At 44.4% G+C, this 22,841-nt stretch overlaps 1 protein-coding gene and 1 pseudogene across 1 annotated transcript; one reads left to right on the plus strand and one right to left on the minus strand.

Annotated features, from left to right (window-relative positions):
• Positions 1-5,612: 5,612 nt before the first annotated feature.
• Positions 5,613-16,054, plus strand: LOC109737466 (tau-cadinol synthase-like; annotated as a pseudogene).
• LOC141041872 (uncharacterized) lies at positions 5,753-7,768 on the minus strand. Its single transcript, XM_073509428.1, has 2 exons — positions 7,603-7,768; positions 5,753-7,162 (listed from the first exon to the last, which is right to left on the minus strand). The coding sequence occupies exons 1-2, from the start codon at positions 7,766-7,768 to the stop codon at positions 6,648-6,650; spliced, it is 681 nt and encodes a 226-aa protein (XP_073365529.1). The 3' UTR covers positions 5,753-6,647.
• Positions 16,055-22,841: the final 6,787 nt, after the last annotated feature.

Here is a 22,841-nt window from a genome sequence, read left to right on the forward strand (position 1 = left end):
GGGTGCGCCCCCTACCCTGGGTGCACCTAGCAGGCTTCTGGCTTCCCTGTAAGTCGGTTGGGGTGTCCTGCCATGTCTCACCCAAATATGTGCAGCGGGTAGGACGTGACCCACAGACGGGTGGTCAGTTGTATTTAAATCTGAGATGATATTATAGAATATAATTGTTGGCAATATTTTTAGCATATGTGAACGATCGTGGTCGCTTGTTTGCCTCTTGTTTTAGTAACATACTAAAAGGGGTCGTGCTATTTGACAAACATTGCCATTTTATTGAACACATCATCCATATCACACATTGGTTCCCTTTACCTTAGATGCATGTGTGCAAATAAAAACAAAATTGTCTATGTCACCAAATTTATTTCATATTTAAAAAATTCAAAATGTTTAGTAGCTCAAGCTAATTCACATTCCGTTTTCACCATTGAATCCCTGCAACGGGATGTTCAAAAGTAGATCTCATGTTGGTATGTTCCGAGGATTTTTTTGATGGGTTAAAAGTTACCAAGATGTAGTATATAAGTTACGAACATGTTCACACAAATGTTACAAAGCATGAAAACAGAAGAAAAAAATTACTACGTTTGAATTATTATTTTCAGGTCTAAAGTTATCAACATGTAATATAAAAGTTACCAATATTGTCCATATGTTGTTACCGTCGAACATTATGTGAGTTGTCGAGCTACTCGTGTAGTTATTGTTTTTAAAATTAGATCTCGCTGCAATTAGCTATGTAATTACATCACTACTATGGTGGTGACCGCAACCTAGGCAGCTGGTAACTTTGGTTTTCGCATCTTGGTAGTCATAGCACATGCAGTCGGGTAAGTACACAATCGCTATATTGGTAACTGTAGCATGGGTAGCGTGATAACTATAATTTTCTCATGTTGGCAACAATAGTACGACCAACTGGTAAGTATAGTACGGGTAGCTGGTAACTATAGTCGTCTCATAAGGGACAAGAAAAATATTGGTGTCTATAGTTATCTCATGATGGTAACTACATAATCACTATGTTGGTAACCACATAATCCATTCTTTTCAGAAAAGAAAGAAAGAAGCTTTGTGGGCATGCTATTATGATTTTCTATTGCCCTTCTGTGATTTGGTGACCTGGATGCTTTTTGTGAAAAAATATTCCTATCTAATTATTAAGATGTAACAACACTACCCTGATCCGTATGTAGAAGTAAGAACGGTTCACTACCAGGGAAAACGTTATATACAGAACTTTAGCTGTAGCGCTTGTTAAAAAAGGGCGCTAGTGCTAAATAGCAGCAGCGCGTGCATGATAAGGACGCTACAGATACAAACTTAACAGCAGCGCGCCTAACAAAAAACACGCTACAACTAAAATTCTCACGACTAAGCCGATAAGCTACACATAGTAGTAGCATTCTTGCCTAAACCGCGCTACCGCTATGTCTATTGTAGCAGCGCGTTTAGGTAGAAAGGCGCTACTGCTAACCAAAAAAAATTCGAACAACAAATAGAAAAGTAAATGAAAATGAAAGAAATAGAAAAAGGAGAAAGGAAAAAATAAAATGTAAAGAAAAATAGATGAGAAAGGGAAAAAAAGAGACAGGATTAGCAGTAGCGCGTTTTGTGAGCTATAGCGCGTTTCCGCTAACGCGTTACCGCTATGTTTCACTTAACCAGCGGTTTTCCCTCCACCCGGCCACCACTTCTCCCCCACTTCGCCGCCGTGTCCCCAATTCGCCGTCGCCCCACTTCGCCGCCGTCTCCTGCCGACGTCGACGCCCCCGGAGCCACCAGAGCCGCGCGCCGTCGACGCCACCAGAGCCGCCCCCAACGCCACCGGAGCCACCGTCGACGCCCCTGCCTCCCTCGCCGTCACCGGAGACGCCCCTGCCTCCCTCGCCACCACCGGAGCCATCGTCTGTAAGCACCCCTCCTCTCTCTCTCCTCTCTCTGATGCATAGCACAAACATTATTGGACATACTAACTAGCTAGGTTTACTAGTTTAATTAGGTTAATTTTCTAGGTTAGTGCAAAAATGTAGTTAGGGCTTTCATAAAGAACTAGTTAGGTTAACTAGTTTAATTAGGTTAATTATCTAGGTTAAGAAAAAATTTATTTAGGCCTTTGACAGAGAACTAGCTAGGTTAACTAGTTTAATTAGGTTAATTATCTAGGTAAACTAGGTTAACAAGCTAGGTTAACTAACTAGCTAGGTTAACTAACTAGCTAGGTTAATTTGGTTCGTTAGGTTAACAAGCTAGGTTAACTAGGTTCGCTAGGTTAGAGGCAAAATTTATTTTCGACCACTATTTTTCTAGGAAAAGAATTTAGGCAAGTTTTATTTTAAAGATGATCCCTTCCTAGACTTCTATTGTTGATTATATCTTTTCATTGAAGTTGTCATGTTATATCTTTTCATTGAAGTGGTTCGATTGTGCTCAAGTGGCCTTTTGCTGTTTCCAGGGAATGAAGCTGAGTGGCCTATGTTTTGCCGGAATGTTGATTCATTTCCGTTCCGGCAAATTTCAGGTTCTCGGCTTGTCCACTTTTTAGCAAAGGTCGAATTTCGGCATGACTTGTGCTACAAACTCTAGGACATATCGAGTGCCCGGGATTTGCCGCGCCGGGAAGGAGTCAACGTTCCTGCAAAACATAGGCTTTTTTATGTCATTATTCATTTTATTAGGTCTAGAATTAATTGACTAGATTTAATCGTAGGAAACATGGCTAGCAACGATGAAGGACAGGGTTCTGGTTATTGCGACGACGTCTACCTGGCGGCAGACGAATTTTTGAGCCTTGCCGATGATCAATCGACGATGTTGTTGCTGGGCCCACCGGTCGCATCGGGGACTGAGACCGACACGCAAACCGGTGCTGACACTGAGACCGGCGCTGAGACTGAGACTGGCGCTGAGACTGAGACCGGCATCGAGACCGGCGCTGAGACTGAGACCGGCGCCGAGACTAGCGGAGCCGGTGTAGAACCGAAAGCAAAGAGGCAACGGCTTCCTAACAAGCTCATGACTACTAGACTGGTGGTCACGGAGGTGGACGACGGCAATTTTGAGCCAAAAGCGCCCGAGGAAGCGCGCGCGTACTACGGCAATCAATTAGGCTGCATCATACGGACAACCGCCACCATCAACGATGAGAAACTACAGAAGATAGATAATATGAGGCCCTCCCTCCTAAAGAAGCTGCACCAGATATTCTTGTTCCCGGGCCGGAATGAAAAGGATTATAAAGATCCAGATAAGGACCCGGCAATGAAGAAGATAAACAAACACGCCATGACCAAGTTTAGCGACGCTCTTTACTTGGACTCGTCGAAGAACATTAACAAAAAGGATTACACCCACATCAAGGATGTTCTCGACGGTGCTATGTTTTACTACGACGCACGGGGTGGAGAGGTCAAGGACAAGAAGAGAAGGGGCGGCAGGCTCGCCTTCGACCATAAAACCGACTTCTGCTGCATCCAGCAACCGAATGATTCTCTTAATGATGGATTCTATATCCTACACCACATGCTGGAGTACAGACGGGATCACCAGAACCTTCGCATGTCATTTAGATCCGGCGATGCCCATATTCTGCAATGGGCAAAGAACGTAGGGGATATCGAGGATCATCGACTTCGAGCTGAGTTCTATCACATCCAGCGCGAACTTGCCCAAATCATCATGAAGGAGGTCGTCGGAAAAACAGGGATGTTCTACGAAGAAGGACAAATGTCGCGGGAAGACGTCCGAACACGGGTAGCCTCTCAGCGTCTCGACCTGAAGCCTTTCACTAGGCTCGGGGACTATCTCCCTGACTTGGATGGATGGCACGACATGTTGGAGTGATTGTCGATATATGACAATGTGTCTGTTTAGTCCATACTTTCTGTATGACGAAACTTTGAGTTATGCATGACGAAACTTTATTTTTGATGTAATTAAACCGTCCTCCTCGACTAGCGACGATCACTCTAGTTAGGGCATTTTGGGTACGATCAACTTTGTTATTTATGCTTATGATATGTTGCTTCTATTTTTGCCAAGTCTGTCTCTTTCTGTTGCTGAACTATATATGTTGCATCTACTCATGTGACGATGCAGGTGCATAGATCATCGATGGCGAAGAAGTGCGACGCCAGGAGTATATATACAACGAGTGGCCGGAGTGTCAGGCCCAGGTGTACCGGTTTCCGGTTTTCGAGCGACAGGCAGTAGTTAGTTTAGGTTCACACTAATGCGAGAGAGGGATACGAACTCATGTACTGCATAGTTCCGCTCTCACTCAAAGTGATAGCTCTTCTCGCATATATCATTATTTAGATGGATGACGATGTAGTTGCAAGTAATCAAGACTTGCATGTATCGCTATTTTCGAGATGATACGAAATACCACTTTGTGTTGGATGATGATTATGATGAGACTATTTGTATGTATATGCTATGATTACATTTGTGGTCTCGCAGCCATTTGTATGTGTATCATGATCACATTTGTATCTGCTAAAGATTCTTGTATAAAGCTTGTTCAAATACAAAAAATATATGCAGAAAAAAAAACTACTAAAATTAGCAGTAGCGAGTAGAGAAAAGTTAGCAGCAGCATCACACTAGCAGTAGCGCGTCCAGGCAATGCGCGCTAGAGCTATTAGCAGTAGCGATCTTTCACGAAGCACGCTGCTGCTACACTTGTATTGCAGTAGCGCGGGTGTGCGCGCGCTGCTGCTACGGGTTAGCTGTAGCGCATTATTAGTAGCGCCTGCCACCGCGCTACTAATGTACCTAGAACCCGCGCTGCTGCTAGGCTTTTCCCTAGTAGTGTACAAGCGGGTGCAAGGACCATCTTGCGATGACTACAAGCACTCAGCTGTGCCGAAGGCACACTGCAATCAACGCTCCTGCCACACAGGAGCAGGAAAAATCTTGTTGTAATTGACACTCGGGAAGTTTTCATACTAAGACCTCAAAGAGTTAGCGCACTAGAGCAGCAACTGTCGTTGACGAAGAAAAATGTAGATTGAAAGGACCGTACCTGCAAACACACCATGACACCAACAACCACGAGCACCAGAATCCAGATGGCGGGAGCCCAACGTCGGCTGGATCCGAACAGATCCGCCAAAGAGTGAAGCTAACCGGACCCAACTTGATCTGCCGGAGACACGCATCCATGTTCCTTCCATCAGCAGTAGACGCCCGCCGAAGCGGGATAAGATGGAAAGGAAATTATTTGGACTATAGGATGTTGTTGTCGCCTTGCCGCCCTGACCAGCAAACCAAGCATTGCCGTGACCGCGTCCATGGACGAACCATTGACGACTCGGCAACCCTAACTACGAGGAAGACACCCAAACTACTACTACCACTAGATCCGCAGAGCACGACTCTAGTTCTCATAACGCATTCAGAGAAGACATGCTAAAAGCAAAAATAAAAAGTTCTCGACTTTATTTATCATTCTGGCACAAGAAGAACAAATCATGGATTCAAGTATTTCTTGTTTTGGCAGCCTATAGACAGCGTGTTATTAACATGTGTGATACGGGTCCATAGCATACCATAGGTCATAATTGTATATAAAGGCCAGAACTCATTCTCCCCCTCCCCCCCTACCTAAAGCAAAGCTATCACACCAGGGGAGCAGGCAGTCCAAATGGCATCTGCTGTTACGGCCACTCCCGGGAGAGTTTGTAGCTTCGAGCCATCGGTGTGGGACGACTTCTTCATACATTACGAGCCACAGCCACTCAAGGTAAACACAATATTTTGTAAAATAAGTCCTTTGTGATATCCATACGCCTTATAGAATCACATGACCAACTCAACATTTTATAGTCATAAGATAACACTTTATGGTATACATACCCCTTATAGTACGGTAACCGACTGCTTATGTCTTTTCATTTTCATATGCATTGGGACACAACTCAACATTTATATCACATGTATGTCCCTTTGAGAAAGTCTGTTGATATATACCACATGAATTACATCCTCTCTTTTTTAACTTATCCATGCATGTTTGATATTTATATGAGTAGCGTCCTAGCTAGCTATAGTCTCTCAGTTCACGGCCTGATGGCTGACCGCCACTTCTTTTATGATGGCTAGGATTAGTGTCTCATTTGGAAAGGGCTACTGCAAAATAAAAAATGTTTGAGAAGGAATTTAATTTTTTTTCTGACAAAGGAATTTATTTAATTTCACAACTATATTCGTTTTTATCATGGTTCAACTAATTTGTGTATATAGCTAACTTTTGATATATTATTCCCCACAAATAAAACCTTTTGATATTATCACTACCATAACGTAGTATGTGTCGCGCGTGCAATCTAGAATTTTGAATATAAAATATTTTTGGAGAGTTTTAACAAACAAGGGGGATTTAAAACATATGCTACTCCATGTGTTTTCCTATTGGGCGATGGCACATCACCAACATGCGGACCTCGCCAATTATCAAAATAAACCATGGAGGGCATTGTGATGGGAGGAGATCGTGTTGAGGGAACATGCCACGGCGCTGGTGCTGACCTAGTATAGTGGCGTCATGCACATGTGACGATGGTGAGGAGTTATTATATTGAGGTAATAGCGCCACAAGTCCTAGAACTTGTCCAGGATGTGATGGTTTGGTCCATCCCCGTGAACTAGCTGGACACCACCAGCTGTCGCCCGCCCTCGCGGAGCAGCGCCGTCACGCAGCAGGCCCCGCCGACCGCCTGCTCCAGGTTCTTGGAAGAGGAGGAGGGGAACTCCTCGTCGGTGCGCAGGTACGCCCGCCTCAGGGCGCCCTCCACGGCAGCGCGCCCAGCTCCTCGCGCCAACCTCTCCTCCAGCTCCTCCGCCAAGATCCTGGGCATGTTGTCCTCGGCAAACTCAGCGGCGCTCTTCCCGCCGTGGCCGTCGACCACACCGAACAGGGCCTGCACGCGGTCCCCGCCGAGCTTGACGGCGGCGACATGGCGGAAGGCCGCGAAGCCGTCCCCTGCTCCGCCACCGTGTGCCACGTCGTCCACCCCATTGTTGGAACCGAGGATCGACAAACAATCACAAGAATACGAGAAGACGATTTTGCCGAGCGACAAAGACCCACGGCGACGGACGCCCGCCCCGGCGACGAACGCCGGGGCCTTTTTTCCTCTCTTGTATTTCTTCCTCTCGGCTCACGCAACCAGTACAGAGGCCGGAGATTTATACACGAGGCACACACATCCAGTCCACCACACGCACGCACGACCCGGCCACCACACGGCCACTAATTACACGCACTCATCCACTCCTAGAAGGGCTCCACTAGCTAACTAAGTCAGCCATGCATTGCCATGCACTAACACAGCCCACAACTCTAGCTAACAGCCGCTGCCTTACGAGCTGGACCCGGAGCGCGCGCACGCACCGGACACCACTGCCACATGCATGGCTTATTACCATCACCCATTCGCCTTGGCGGCCTCCAATCCAACACCGCCGGTGCGACAGTGACCACGGCCGGCACAAGGAGAGGCGCCGGGAGGTGGCCCTTGACCGGGCTTTAGCAACAGCAGAAGAAGAAGAGTCCGCAGCCTTGGCGGCGGGCGGCGAGCCGGCGACTGGGCGACCCACGGGGAGGGCTCGGCGTGACGGCGTGGATGCGCGCGCGGAGGAGGGCGAAGGGCGGAGCGGCGAGGCCGGGAGGAAGGAGGCGGCGGCGGAGCAGTGGTGGCTCTCTCCAAGGGCGTGAGCAGGCCGAGGCGGGACGGCGAGAAGACCGTGCCACCGCGCACGACATGTATCTTTTCCTTCCTTTCCTCGCTTGTCTTGCTCACTCGCTCTGCAGCGAGACTGAGAACTCCTAGCTCTTCTTGCTGCTTCGATGGTGAGCTCTGATGTTGCAGATGCTAGCAAGCTCTGTAGCTAGAGGCTGCTTCAGCGAGAGAGAGAGAGAGAGAGAGAGAGAGACGAGGAGGAACACCAGAGTTTTTGCGCTGTGAACACCTACAACCTTTTCTATCTTTCTGTTATTTATAGGCAGTCAAAACTCAACTGCGAATTACAAGCAAATGAAAGCAGCACCGACGAGCCATCCCATAGGTCGTGCCATCCCACAGGTGCAGCAGGATTATCCATCCATCAAGCTCTTTCTTGTTGCTCCATTGATGGGCACCTTGGATATGTAGGCGGCGGAATAGTATGGGTGTCCTACATGCTGATTTGACAAAATGGCAGGGGGGGTATCTGCAAAATGCATGGCAAGGACCGGCTCAGTCCCGCTGGCGCCACTTGGCTGCCTCTAATTGGCTCTGGACTAAATTTGCACACTGTGCGCAAGTTGTAGGACTACACAGTTCACTTTTGTAAATTTTAGGATTAAACCGTCACATACTGGACAAGTTCTAGGACTTCATGCTTTTATCTCTATTGTATTTCAATTTCCAAGTCAGATTCCTTATTGATCAGTCTGCAGAAAAAAGTTCCATGATTATGACAAGATGATTGGACATTGTCCTATCAGTTGTCGTATTTTAGCACCGCTAGGCATTAGCCGACTGATAATCATCGCTCCCAGCCAATTCTTGTTCCCTGGAGGCCTGGACGTTGCTTCCTTGTTGCACGGTTGCTTAAATCACGCCAGGTTACCAGATTCATGTACCCATGAGATGGAAGTATTACTTGTGAGAACCAAATATACATTGGTTCATTTAGGAAATAGATCCCTAAATTCTAGAGTTTAAATCCCACAAATGGTTCTTTGATTCTACTCCCATCGTCCGACAATAGAAGAGCATTTTTCATTGGAGGCAGTTTCAGACCTTGATGCTTACATGGGTCCCGATGTGCCAATCATCACCGAGACTAGTCTGTCGGCGATGGGCTTTTCAAATGTCATCTTTGTTCATTGCGGAAGGAAAACCAATCTTGTTGCTGATTGTTTAGCAAAGCACTGATTTAGTCTTTGGCTTATCTGAATTTTGGGACTCCAATCCCCCTGACTTTATTCCTCCACATATTGTAAATGATATTATATGAGGAATAAAGTTATTTATGTTCAAAAAAAATATAAGAGCATTTTTTTACTCTGGTAATAAATCTCCAATGTTCTCCCTAATGAAAACAATCTATGTCGGGGTTGTCCTCGATGCAAACATTCTTTTTCGACCGACGACACATAGTTAGTTTTGTAATGGAAACATTTTTCACTTTCACTAAACACTTCTTCACGTTGGTGGAAACATATTCCATCTGAGTCACTTCATACAAAAAATTAATAAACCTTCATTCGTTACCATCTGATGCCCTATATTGCTTCCAACAAAAGAAATATTTGCTTCCAAATATGATTATTTATTACCATTATAACAGTTGTTTTGGTTTGAACAAATTATTATTATTTTATTAGAATAGGCATCCTACGCAATCACAATTTTCTAGCATATAACTAGGCATCTAGGCACAATGCATCATCGGCTGATGATCTAATAATGCCATGTGTCCTTCCTATGGTTGTCATTCTTCCTTTCTATGGCGTCTGTGCGTCCTGCCGATAGTTCTTCCAATGGTGACAGTGCTTCCTTCCAATGGTGGTCATGCTTCCTTCAGATGGTAGTAGGTGTGCTTGTTTGTGCCGGCCGCCAACGACGGGGAGACCGGACCCTCCTCCGCAGGGCCTGTCAACATCACCTCCGATGGGAGGAGTAGAGTAGAATTTTTCGTTGTTTTTAGGTCCTTTTGCTATGTAAAAAATATTCCAAAAATCAATGAAAATCCATGTCCGCTTTAATTGGGGTTTTTTTTTTATTATTTGCCACTTCTTACTTTGTACTTTGACAATTTGCCACTACTTACATTGTATTTGATCTTTTGCCACTCTTTACTTTGCACTTTGATTGTTTGCCACTTTTTAACACAAAAACAATACCTGGAAATGATTGACATAATATGTGCATAAAACAGTGGACAAGTATACCCTTTGTGTCTGTTTGACTTAAACTTTGGATCAGTTGATTCCCCAAATCCGGATAAACCCTAGCTCACGAGGCTATGCCCCACCGCCGCCGGACCCTACTGCTACCGGCACCTTCAGCACCGTGGCTCGACGCTGCAGCCCCCCATCAAGCTGGAGCTCCTTTCCGGCGCCCAAGATTGAGGCCACCCAAAGTGTACAATGTAAGTAGTGGCAAAGTGCAAAGTAAGAAGTGGCAAATTGTCATAAAAAAACGGACATGCCTCTTTGGCAACGACCGGCCATGGAGGCCACCTTTTTGTGTGCATCACTCCTCAAGAATATCTACGTATACTTTATATCCAGAATTTGCTGGATTCATTCTTTTTCACTGATGCCCTGATGTCTAGTGATTGGAGCTAGATACTGGTTTTTCTATCAAATGATCACAAAAACTAAAGATATAAAAATTACAAATATAATGGAAATGTTGCAGAAAAGGCATCATAATGCTCGAAATAAAGTGATTAGTAATGTTCACTTCCATTTTTCTTTCTTACTACAATGTATCCCTTTTGGCTTCAATTAATCTTAAGTCATCTATGCATGCATATATGAATGCAGACATCTGAAGATTGCATGAGGGTGAAGGCTCAAAAACTTCAGGAGGACGTACAAATGTTGTTTCAAACATTTACCAGTGTTGTACAAAAAATGAACTTGATCGACACACTCCAACGTCTTGGAATTGATCACCTCTTTGAAGATCAGATCAACACGGCGATGAACGAAATCCACGAGAAGGAATTCAACAGTTGTAGCCTCTATGATGTTGCTCTTCGCTTTCGCTTGCTTCGAGAGAGTGGCCTTAGGGTGTCTCCAGGTACCGGTTAACAATTCAAGCAAGTGGTATATCGAGGGGTGGGAGTACAATACTCCCTCTACATGATTGCGCTAAAGTGAGCTTGTGCGCACAATACTAATTCTATGCTCCGGCTAGACAACACGAGCCAGCCTAACCAGCGCTCCTCCCATCTTGTGGTAAAAATTTGGTAAGATTATAACTAGTTACGACTAATGCATGAGCAAGGAATCAATGGTAAAAAGATAGACTTCGCAAGGTAAGAAAGGCGCACATGCTTTGCTAGATGTAGCAAAAGAATCCAACTAGTTACCATTAATGCATAGGCAAGAAATCAATCGTAAAAAGATAGTCTTTTCAACATAAAAAGGCCACGTGATGGGTGGGGTAGAGACTCAACTCGTGAATGATACTTGTAGTAATTATCGTGTACATGTTTAGTAGTATATAACAGTTTTGCAACCACAAACTGAGCTCAGGTCGATGTGGTGGTGGAGTCCTCCCATAGGAATATGTCTTCCCCACATCGTACCTTTTCTTGTTGAGCTAGTTCTGGCCCCGGCAGATTTTTTTTTTTCGAAAAGGGGGATTTCCCCGGCCTCTGCATCAGAGTGATGCATACGGCCATCTTATTAAAGAAATAAAAGGTTTCAATAAGGTTCCAAAGTCTCCGACTAAAAAGAAAAAGAAAGAAATAAAAAACCAGCTCACACAGAGCTACAGAGGCTGGACACACAGACTAGCCAAGGTAAGATGCCACAACCGGCTGGCAAAAACAAAAAGATAGGTAAACTAATTGCCTATCCTATTACATGACCGCCATCCAAACCGGTTGAAGATATCCCGAGCTACCATCTCCCAGCGGATAGATCCAGTAACCAAAAGCTCCGGCAGATATAGAATGGAAGAGAAGTCCGTATGGTTTAAGATGTCAAACCATACGTATTGTTTTTCTCCCTGGCTAACTACTTAACTACTAATATTATTTCTCCCTGGCTAACTACTTAACTACGCCTACTTGTAATATAGAAATAAATGTATGTACATTAAAAGATGGACCAGAGGTAATGAATTAGTTTAGTTATGTGCTTTTCACATACTAACCTGCTTTGTAAATAAGTTAATAAGTACACCTAACCCGTGTCGTTATGTCTTATGCAGATGTATTCAGTAAGTTCAAGGGCAAAGATGGGAGCTTGAGCAGGGATATAATTAGTGAACCAAGGGGATTGTTGAGTTTATACAACGCAGCTTACCTATCGATCCCTGGTGAATCGGAACTCGATGAAGCAGTCATTTTCGCAGGGCATCATCTCGAATCCATGAGGAGCAGCCTTAATTACCCTTTCTCTGAACAAGTCAAACGGAACCTTGAGATACCGCTACCTAGGACTTTGAAGAGGCTTGATGCACCATATTACATTGCTGAGTACCAACAAGAGAAAGCATACAACACGACTATATTGGAACTTGCAAAGCTCGACTTTAATCTTCTGCAACGGCTTCACCAAGAGGAAATTAAGGCTTTTTGTCAGTACGTGTTGGACATATAGCTCTCTATCATGGCTTGTTATACATAGGCTTAGTTATATCTAGATTGTAACTCTGATCTTGATTGATCATATCAGGATATATGGAAATATAAGTTAACTATATCTTATCAACGTTGATTTTAGGTGGGGAAATGATCTATACGAAGAAGTAAGACTAACCTACTCTCGGCATCGTATTGTTGAATGCTATTTCTGGTCCTATACGGAGTACCATGAACGACATTATGGAGATGCAAGAATAATCCTTGCCAAGTTACTCGTTCTGGTAACTCTATTAGATGACACTTTCGATATGCATGCTACTTTAGAAGAGGGCTGGAAGCTCAATGAAGCAATACAAAGGTACGCAATACTCTCCTTGGGTAACCCTATTAGATAACACTTTCAATCATCATTCAGAATAAAGTGCACATATTTGATCTAGAACAATTGTGTTACAAAAATGAATGTTGCATCACACAACCATTCATTACATGTGTTTGTTTGACTAGTATGATTTTTCATCAATCGATCTTATTATTGGACTAAATGATTATAGCCCTACCTCCCTATAGGTGTGTGTTCTTAGGAACGGAAGTTCGTAAAACAACGGAGCAGACAATGATAAGAAGGCCTCATGCAAATCAATGCCATCCACGGTCATAATTTAGCAACTCTTGCATCTCCCCCTCTATTGTTCCCTAAAGTCTCGAAATAAAGGGATGTAAATCGGAAGCTAGGGTGTTTACATCAATCATGTAGGGATTCGTGAAAAATCTTTCTAATCTACCTATGTAGCTAGCATACCTATCATACTAATCTACCACTAGATACTTCATTTCCCTCCTCATGTTGGCCCGTGCCCGCCAAATGCAAATTCCAAGATACTATTGTTTTCCTTCCATGAATCCAAGACAAGGGATTGGAGCAAAACACATCCAAATGATTGGTTGACTATCGATCGCCACTACATCTAACCAAATCATTGTCCAAAATTGTCCTCGGTAGTGTAGGTAGTACTTCCTCTTGTCTAGCTCGGTGATTCCTGTAAGTTACAAGTACGTTTTCAACTTTTGTGTTGTAGGAGTCTAGGACAATGCAGAAATTGACCGACTTGGTTGTCAGGAAAATAGAAATCTGGCCAAGTTAGGGCAACATACTTAAGGGCCCCAACAAGGTTGTGATAGTTTCGAATGTCATTAGAGGAGATAGGAGTCCTCACATCCTTGCTCTCCCATTCAATGGCATGTGTTGGTATGACATTGGGGATAATAATGATATATTGTTGCGAAGTGAGAATAATAGCACCACTCCTTTACCTATAAAGATTTGTAGCTCCCCAAAATCCTTGATGGCACTTGAAGATCGAAGTCCATGAAGAAAACTGCAGATAGCCCACTCAGAAGAACCACTTATAATAGATAAACATGAAGATGATGCACACATATTAGTTAAACATAATCATATATGAGTTCACGTTTGATAGGATGAACTAAGTTCTTATAGGTTGAAAATCATAGAAGTACCATGGATGCAGGGCATACTTGATTCCATAGATCGATGTGGGGAATCCTCCAAGCTAGGAGGTTGACAACTAGAACATCCAATTATTCAAGTCACTAGCATCGAGACGTAGCAAGAAAAAGAACCAGTCAAACAACTTCTAGATTCATGATTGGACTGAAGGTGTCCTCGTCATTCACCCAAAACGTTTTTTGAACCCATTCGCAATAAGATGAGGTTAATTAGTTGGTTTACAGGACCATTTGCCTTGCATATGTACTCTTCGATGTTGCAAGGATGAGATGAGATAACATATATGATCACACACAATCTTAAAACCCAGTTTGAATCTGTGACGCTAATACACTAAGGGAGAGTTGACAAGGCATTGGTCTCTCCGTTTCAATAGGGCCACTCGACATTCATGGCATTCTTCCATTCCGGATGTTACAAGGCATCCTCAATATTATATGTTCTCTGTAAAATACTAAATAGTTATAAATACCATATATGTGTATCATATAATGATTTATTTATACACGAATACAAGATGATCTTGTTAAACACATATACCCTATTGCACAAGGCTATGACTCTTATCGTATAAAGAAGGCTATATCCTCGCTTGCAAGATTGGCCAAATTTCATATAGTGGGCATACAAACAACTCCATAGATCGCTCAAAGCTTTGCTTATTGCGAAGGGGTTGAGCGAGCTACTTCATATGTCAGCTATTCCAAGGATGACATCACAAATGTGATGTCTTAAAGAAATTGTAAAGCCATGTGGGGACGGGTATTTGGTTGTGCTCCATTTGGAACACATCATCTCACACTTCCTTGGGGTAGTCCTTCCTTTGTGAGATGACTCCCCTACAGTGGACCAAAGTAGTTTTTGTAATAGTAATCATCTACTAATAAGTTATATACTCCCCTTATCCCGAATTAATTGTCTTAGACTTGTCTAGATACATTTAAGTATTAGGTACATCCGTATCTAGACAAATCTAAGACAATTAATTTGGGGCCAAGGTAATATGTATCATCCATGTGGCCGAAGCTAATTAAGCTAACTGGCATATATGTAGATGGGATGAGAGTGCTATAACTCTTTTACCAGAGTACTTGAAAGGGTACTTTGTCAGGTTGATGAATACTTTCAGAGAGTTTGAGGATGAACTGAAGCCAGATCACAAGTACCGTGTTGCTTACAGTAGGAAAGCGGTACGTGTATCTGTCATTTCTGCACCAATTTTTCAGAATCATATTAATTAATTCTCTAAATATATAACCTAAAATTTCTCCTGCTCATATGTATGTACGCATGCTGCATGCAGTTCCAAAATTTGTGCAAGCACTACCAACAGGAATCTGAATGGTTTCATAGCAGTCACATACCAAGTTTTGAAGATCACGTCGGTCATCTCCGCTGGTACTCCGACACTATTTGTCGGTTCACTTATGGGTATGGGTGACGAAGCATCAAAGGAAGCATTTGAGTGGGCCATCGGTTGTACCGATGCTGTAAGGGCTTGTGGTGAGGTGGCACGCTTTATGGATGACTTGGCTTCGTTTAAGGTATAGTAATAGTATATGGCTTGATTATATTCAAATGTTCTTTAGTTTGTATGATAAAACAGATGGAGTAACTAGTTGCTTTTGTCCTTGTTCACAGCATGGGAAGAACAAATTGGATGTAGCTAGCTCCATCGAAAGCTATATCAACCAGCATCATTGCACCGATGAGGTAGCCATGGATGTGTTGGATAATCTGGTCGAAGATGCATGGAAAACTACTAATCAGGCACGATTTGACCGTGGTGCACTGCTCCCGCTTGTAAACCGAGTTGCGAACCTCACCAAAAGCATGACCTTGTTGTTTCGTAACAAAGTTGACCGCTACACATTCAGCCATGGCAACAAAGACAGGATCCGGCAGCAGTTCATAGACCCTATCCCCCTCTAGGTTCTCAACATGCATACATGGAATCTTTCAAACACAATGGATTTGCAGATATGAACCTAGTTCTTATGTATTTTCAGTTTGCAATAAGCATATCTCATATTTATGTTCTTGAAATTTATAACTTGGCTTGTACTTCCAAATTCCAAATAAGCACGCATGTATGTACTTGTACGAATAATTGTGGTATTTTCCACATGCATATTTGAGGATATTGAATGGCTGAAATAAAGTGAATCTTTCTGGTAAAGTACTTGTATGAATAATGTGTTGTTGGTGCATATTCATTTGAGTCTTCTACTCAAACTGAATTCTATTTGTCTGGTGTGATCCTTCCATGCACATGAAGCTTGATGAGCTAGAAGCACACTAATAGAACTAGAGGCAAAGGCTAGAACTTTTGTGTCATGTACCATCAAGAAAGCAAAGCTGATGCAAGTGGTGATCATTTCAGTCCTTCTTACTCAGTCTTGCCGTTCATGCACTAGAAGTCTAGAAATGATCATGTCATGTTATGTATAACTTGGTATTTATATATGTCTGATGTTGGGATGCCCCCAGTTTGACGTAGTACTAGTACTAGAATATTTGTACCTGGGATAGCCGGGGGAGACTAGTATAGGATCTGGCCTTTAAGTGAGATCAATCTTTTTGAAGACACAAAACATGTTCAAATATTATGAAAATACTTGCAGACACATGTCCATGTTTGATGTACAACCTCAAAAAGTTTCAGCTCCTAGTTGAAACTACACATAAAGAACCAAAAAAGACAAAATTGGATGTGAATAGTGGCAAATACTATTCACTCAAAGCTGACACTATCCATAGCGGAATTTGTCTTTTTTGAATCTCTAATTGTAGATCGAGTTTTGAGTTGATTTGTTTTGGAGTCGTAGACATACCCTACAGGTATGTTGTCTAAAAAATCAGAATTTTTTGAATTGCCTAAATATGAAATTTTGGAGTTGATCCTACGATCTCACTAAAAGGCCAGATCCTATACTAGTCTTCCTCAGTCCAGTTTGATATGTACTCCCTCCGTCACTTTGTACTGTACAAAGTTGAGTCACTTATTTTGAGACGAATGGAGTACTTGAATAGTTGTGCCTTGGAGGGTTCATTTCACTACTAGGAAAAACCCTAGTAGTAGCGCTTGAAATATACATAGCAGTAGCGCTGGGTCCAGCGCTACTGCTACCGCGCTACAGCTAAGTTGTAGCAGTAGCGCTGGTAAGGGCATCGCTACTGGTAAGTATGGTTAGCAGTAGCGCTGCCCTGACCAGCGCTACTGCTAACTCTCTGTAGCGCTTGAACAACGGAAGAGCTGCTGCTAATCCAGCGCTGCTAGTAGATGCTTTCCAGTGCTACTGCTAGCTAGTATTCTTGCTTTCACATATTTACACCCCCTCTACGTATTTGTGATGTATTTATACATGCTATACACAGTAGTTTCATCAGATCATATTAAACATGCACTATTCTTATCATATCATAGACATACATGTTGGGGAACGCAGTAATTTCAAAAAAAAATCCTACGCACACACAAGATCTATCTAGGTGATGCATAGCAACGAGAGGGGAGAGTGTTGTCCACGTACCCTCGTAGGCCATAACCGGAAGCGTTATGACAACGCGGTTGATGTTGTCATACGTCTTCACGATCCGACCGATCCTAGCACCGAAGGTACGGCACCTCCGCGATCTACACACGTTCAGCTCGGTGACGTCCCACGAACTCTAGATCCAGCTGAGGTCGAGGGAGAGTTTCGTCAGCACGATGGCGTGGTGACGGTGATGATGAAGCTACCAGCGCAAGGCTTCGCCTAAGCACTGCAACGATATGATCGAGGTGGAAATCTGTGGAGGGGGCACCGCACACGGCTAAACAATCAACTTGTGTGTCTATAGGGTGCCCCCTCCCCCGTATATAAAGGAGGGGAGGAGGAGAGGGCCGGCCCTCATAGGGCGCGCCCAAGGGGGGAGTCCTACTCCCACTAGGAGTAGGTTTCCCCCCTTCCTAGTAGGAGTAGGAGAAGAAGGAAGAAGGAGAGAGGGAGAAGGAAAGGGGGGCCGGCCCCCCACCCCAATTCGGATTGGGCTCGGGGGGGTGTGCCCCCACTTTGGCCGCCTCCTCCTCTCTCCCACTAAGGCCCATTAAGGCCCAATGACTCCCCAGGGGGTTCCGGTAACCCCCCAGTACTCCGGTAAATGCCCGAACTCACCCGGAACCATTCCGATGTCCAAACATAGCCTTCCAATATATCGATCTTTATGTCTCGACCATTTCTAGACTCCTCGTCATGTCTGTGATCACATCCGGGACTCCGAACAACCTTCGGTACATCAAAACACATAAACTCATAATACCGATCGTCATCGCACGTTAAGCATGCGGACCCTACGGGTTCAAGAACTATGTAGACATGACCGAGACTCATCTCCGGTCAATAACCAATAGCGGAACCTGGATGCTCATATTGGTTCCTACATATTCTACGAAGATCTTTATCGGTCAAACCGCATAATAACATACGTTGTTCCCTTTGTCATCGGTATGTTACTTGCCCGAGATTCGATCGTCGGTATCTCAATACCTAGTTCAATCTCGTTACCGGCAAGTCGCTTTACTCGTTTCGTAATGCATCATCCCGTAACTAACACATTAGTCACATTGCTTGCAAGGCTTATAGTGATGTGCATTACCGAGAGGGCCCAGAGATACCTCTCCAACAATCAGAGTGACAAATCCTAATCTCGATCTATGCTAACTCAACAAACACCATCGGAGACACCTGTAGAGCATCTTTACAATCACCCAGTTATGTTGTGACGTTTGATAGCACACTAAGTGTTCCTCCGGTATTCGGTAGTTGCATAATCTCATAGCCATAGGAACATGTATAAGTTATGGAGAAAGCAATAGCAATAAACTAAACGATCATAGTGCTAAGCTAACAGATGGGTCAAGTCAATCACATCATTCTCTAATGATGTGATCCCATTCATCAAATGACAACTCTTGTCCATGGCTAGGAAACTTAACCATCTTTGATCAACGAGCTAGTCAAGTAGAGGCATACTAGTGACACTCTGTTTGTCTATGTATTCACACATGTACTAAGTTTCCGGTTGATACAATTCTAGCATGAATAATAAACATTTATTATGATATAAGGAAATATAAATAACAACTTTATTATTGCCTCTAGGGCATATTTCCTTCAATACAGTAGTCTCGTCATACCATCATCATCATCATCATTCAACACAAATATCATCACATCTCGAAAATAGTGATACACAAGTCATGTCATGTCTCGAATAAGTGCAACTGCATGGTCATGGCACACACACAAGTTTCATCATCTCTATCTAAACCATGATGTAGAAGAGAAGAGCGATCAGCATGAGCAAGAGCGTGACTATGTAGTACTTGAGGCACCAGCACCCCCGCTGATGCCGGAGCATCCACCTCAAGTAACTACTTTCCGCTCCGGCTCTGCTGTCGAACCCTCTGTGGCTAGCACCCGGGTACTTGTCCACCTGGGCCTGAGCATCTGGCCAGTGGTCGTAGACTCCTGGAACCCTCCCAATGAAGTCGGCGTAGCATTCCTTCGACATCTCTGATCTATGTACCTGCATCGTCAGTTGATGAATTGAATGATAATATGCAACATAATGTACTTAAGAAAACAAAGAGGCATAATTAGCAAAATACAAGCAACCAATAGTAAACATAAATGACGAAGTTCTTCATACCTAAACTAATTAACTAGAGCGATCTACGCTAGTTCAGGACCACAGTTTAGTTACATCACATAGTTTCGCGTGCATAAATTCAAAGTTTGCGATATGAAGACAGTAGTGACACATTGTCATCGACAATCGGTCCTCCATGTCGGCGGTCCAATCTTCATAGTCAGGGAGGAAGCACCCGAGCTTCTTGAAAGACTTTAGGTCCAGAGGCTGAGCGAGTAGCGGTGCTCGGACATCAGCCCGCGTGATTGGCCCATGGTAGAACATCCCTGTTGGTTCGAGGACCTGCTTCATCATCACTTGGGCAAGTTCACACTGTACATGATAAAACTCAGCTCGGATTCGATGATCCGGTGTCTTTCCTATGCTTGTGGCCCAGCTCAAAATCTCGGCATCTTCGGTAGTAGGTGTCATGCGAAGGCGTTGATTATCCCTTCTGTACTCGAGCAGGTGCTGCATGAGGTAGAATCCATCAGCCTTACTGGTGTGCGGTTGCTGGATGCAGTAGAAGTCGGTCTTATGGCGGAAAACCAGCCCATTCTTCCTGTGCCTTTTCACCTTGATATATCCACCAGACAGGCTGAAGGTAAACAGGGCACTATCGAGAACACTCTTTATGTGCGTGTAATCCTATTTCTTGAGGTTCTTCGATGAGTCAAGTACATAGCATGGGAGTATTCCGTGGATAGAACGATGAGCACGGCGCCGCCCCCGCTGCGCAAATTAAGTACACCTCAAATTAGCCTCCATGCTTGCAAAGGAATGATTAACACTTACGAAAGGATATGCGCGGATAACTTACGTGGGATTATAAGGCAGGAGAATCATTTCCTTGTCCTTATTAGCGATCATGAATTCGCCGAGGTACTTGTTGGGGAACGTAGTATTTCAAAAAAATTACCTATGATCACGCAAGATCTATCTAGGAGATGCATAGCAACGAGCGGGGAGAGTGTGTCCACGTACCCTCGTACACCGAAAGCGGAAGCGTTTAGTAACGCGGTTGATGTAGTCGAACGTCTTCGCGATCCAACTGATCCAAGTACCGAACGTACGGCACCTCCGTGTTCAGCACACGTTCAGCACGATGACGTCCCTCGAGCTCTTGATCCAGTTGAGGACGAGGGAGAGTTCCGTCAGCACGACGGCGTGGCGACGGTGATGATGATGTTACCAGCGCAGGGTTTCGCCTAAGCACTACGACGATATGATCGAGGTGTGTAACTGTGGAGGGGGGCACCGCACATGACTAAGAGAAGACTTGGTGTGCCTTTGGGGTGCCCCCCTCCCACGTATATAAAGGAGGGGGGAAGAGGAGGCCGGCCCTAGAGGGGGCGCGCCAAAGGGGGGAGTCCTACTTGGACTTCTGGTCCAAGTAGGATTCGCCCCCCCCCCCTTTCCTATTCCAACTAGGAGAAGGAGGGAAGGAGGGGGGCGCCGCCCCCTCCTAGTCCAATTCGGACCAGCCCATGGGGGGCGCGCGGCCACCCCTTGTGGCCCTTCTCTCCTTTCCCCTAAAGCCCATTAAGGCCTATTACTCTCCCGGGGGGTTCCGGTAACCTCCCGGTACTCCGGAAAATACCCGAAACACATCGGAACCATTCCGGTGTCCGAATATAACCTTCCAGTATATCGATCTTTACCTCTCAACAATTTCGAGACTCCTCGTCATGTCCGTGGTCTCATCCGGGACTCCGAACAAACTTCGGTCATCAAATCACATAACTCATAATACAAATCGTCATCGAACGTTAAGCGTGCGGACCCTACGAACTATGTAGACATGACCGAGACACATCTCCGGTCAATAACCAATAGCGGAACCTGGATGCTCATATTGGCTCCTACATATTCTATGAAGATCTTTATCGGTCAGACCGCATAACAACATACGTTATTCCCTTTGTCATCGGTATGTTACTTGCCCAAGATTTGATTGTCGGTATCATCATACCTAGTTCAATCTCGTTACCGGCAAGTCTCTTTACTCGTTCTGTAATGCATCATCCCGCAACTAACTCATTAGTCACATTGCTTGCAAGGCTTATAGTGATGTGCATTACCGAGAGGGCCCAGAGATACCTCTCTGATACTCGAAGTGACAAATCCTAATCTCGATCTATTCTAACCCATAAAACACCTTCGGAGACACCTATAGAGCATCTTTGTAATCACCCAGTTACGTTGTGACGTTTGATAGCACACAAGGTGTTCCTCCGGTATTCGGGAGTTGCATAATCTCATAGTCAAAAGGAATATGTATAAGTCATGAAGAAAGCAATAGCAATAAAACTGAACGATCAACATGCTAAGCTAATGGATGGGTCTTGTCCATCACATCATTCTCTAATGATGTGATCCCTTTCATCAAATGACAACACATGTCCATGGTCAGGAAACTTAACCATCTTTGATTAACGAGCTAGTCAAGTACAGGCATACTAGGGACATTTTGTTTTGTCTATGTATTCACACATGTACTAAGTTTCCGGTTAATACAATTCTAGCATGAATAATAAACATGTATCATGATATAAGGAAATATAAATAACAACTTTATTATTGCCTCTAGGGCATATTTCCTTCAGTACTTGCTCGCATAGTCACGGTGCTCTTTGCAAACTGCCAAGAAGCTCTCGTGCATACAGTACGGGTCCGCGACACTAATATATTTTATGTTCTCGATCCTGATGAAGTAGTTGAGATACAGCGCATATATGCGGATGAACTGGAAATCCAGCTTGGTCTTGTGGAACATGTCGTAGATGTAGTCAAATCGTAGGATGAACTGATTCGCGGGCCAGGTCTCGACGTACAACTTCCCACCCTGCACCTGAGCTGAGTAAAGCGGGTATCCTGGTTTTTCCGTGATCAGAAGGCTTTTCTCTCTGGCCAGCACATCTTCATGGAGTCTCTTTAGATCATTGTTCAGTATGTGCTCTAGCGCTTTGGCAGGTAGGATCGGGTCGCCGGCGACATGGAAACGCTTCGCACCTTCGCGTCGCCGGGGCTTCAGAGGCGGCTGGCTGCTTGAAGCAGCTCTGGCGCCTTTAGGGCCTTTCCTGTCCGGTCTCCTCCTTTGCTTCTTGGCGGGTGGCGGTAGTGAGCCCACCATACCTTCCCTAACCACCACCCCTAGTGTCGTCGGGCTAATCAGTGGACGGGCCTCGGGGGGTTGCTGGGTAGAGGCGGCATCTAGAGGCGTCCTGCGAGGATCGCTTGAAGAGAGACTTTTTGCATTCCGCCTTAGGACGTTCCGGCTCCGGCAAATCAGGCAGCATCAAGTCATCATCTCCATGCC

The sequence above is a fragment of the Aegilops tauschii genome, chromosome 2, assembly GCF_002575655.3.
Source record: "Aegilops tauschii subsp. strangulata cultivar AL8/78 chromosome 2, Aet v6.0, whole genome shotgun sequence".
NCBI classification, from domain to species: domain Eukaryota; kingdom Viridiplantae; phylum Streptophyta; class Magnoliopsida; order Poales; family Poaceae; genus Aegilops; species Aegilops tauschii.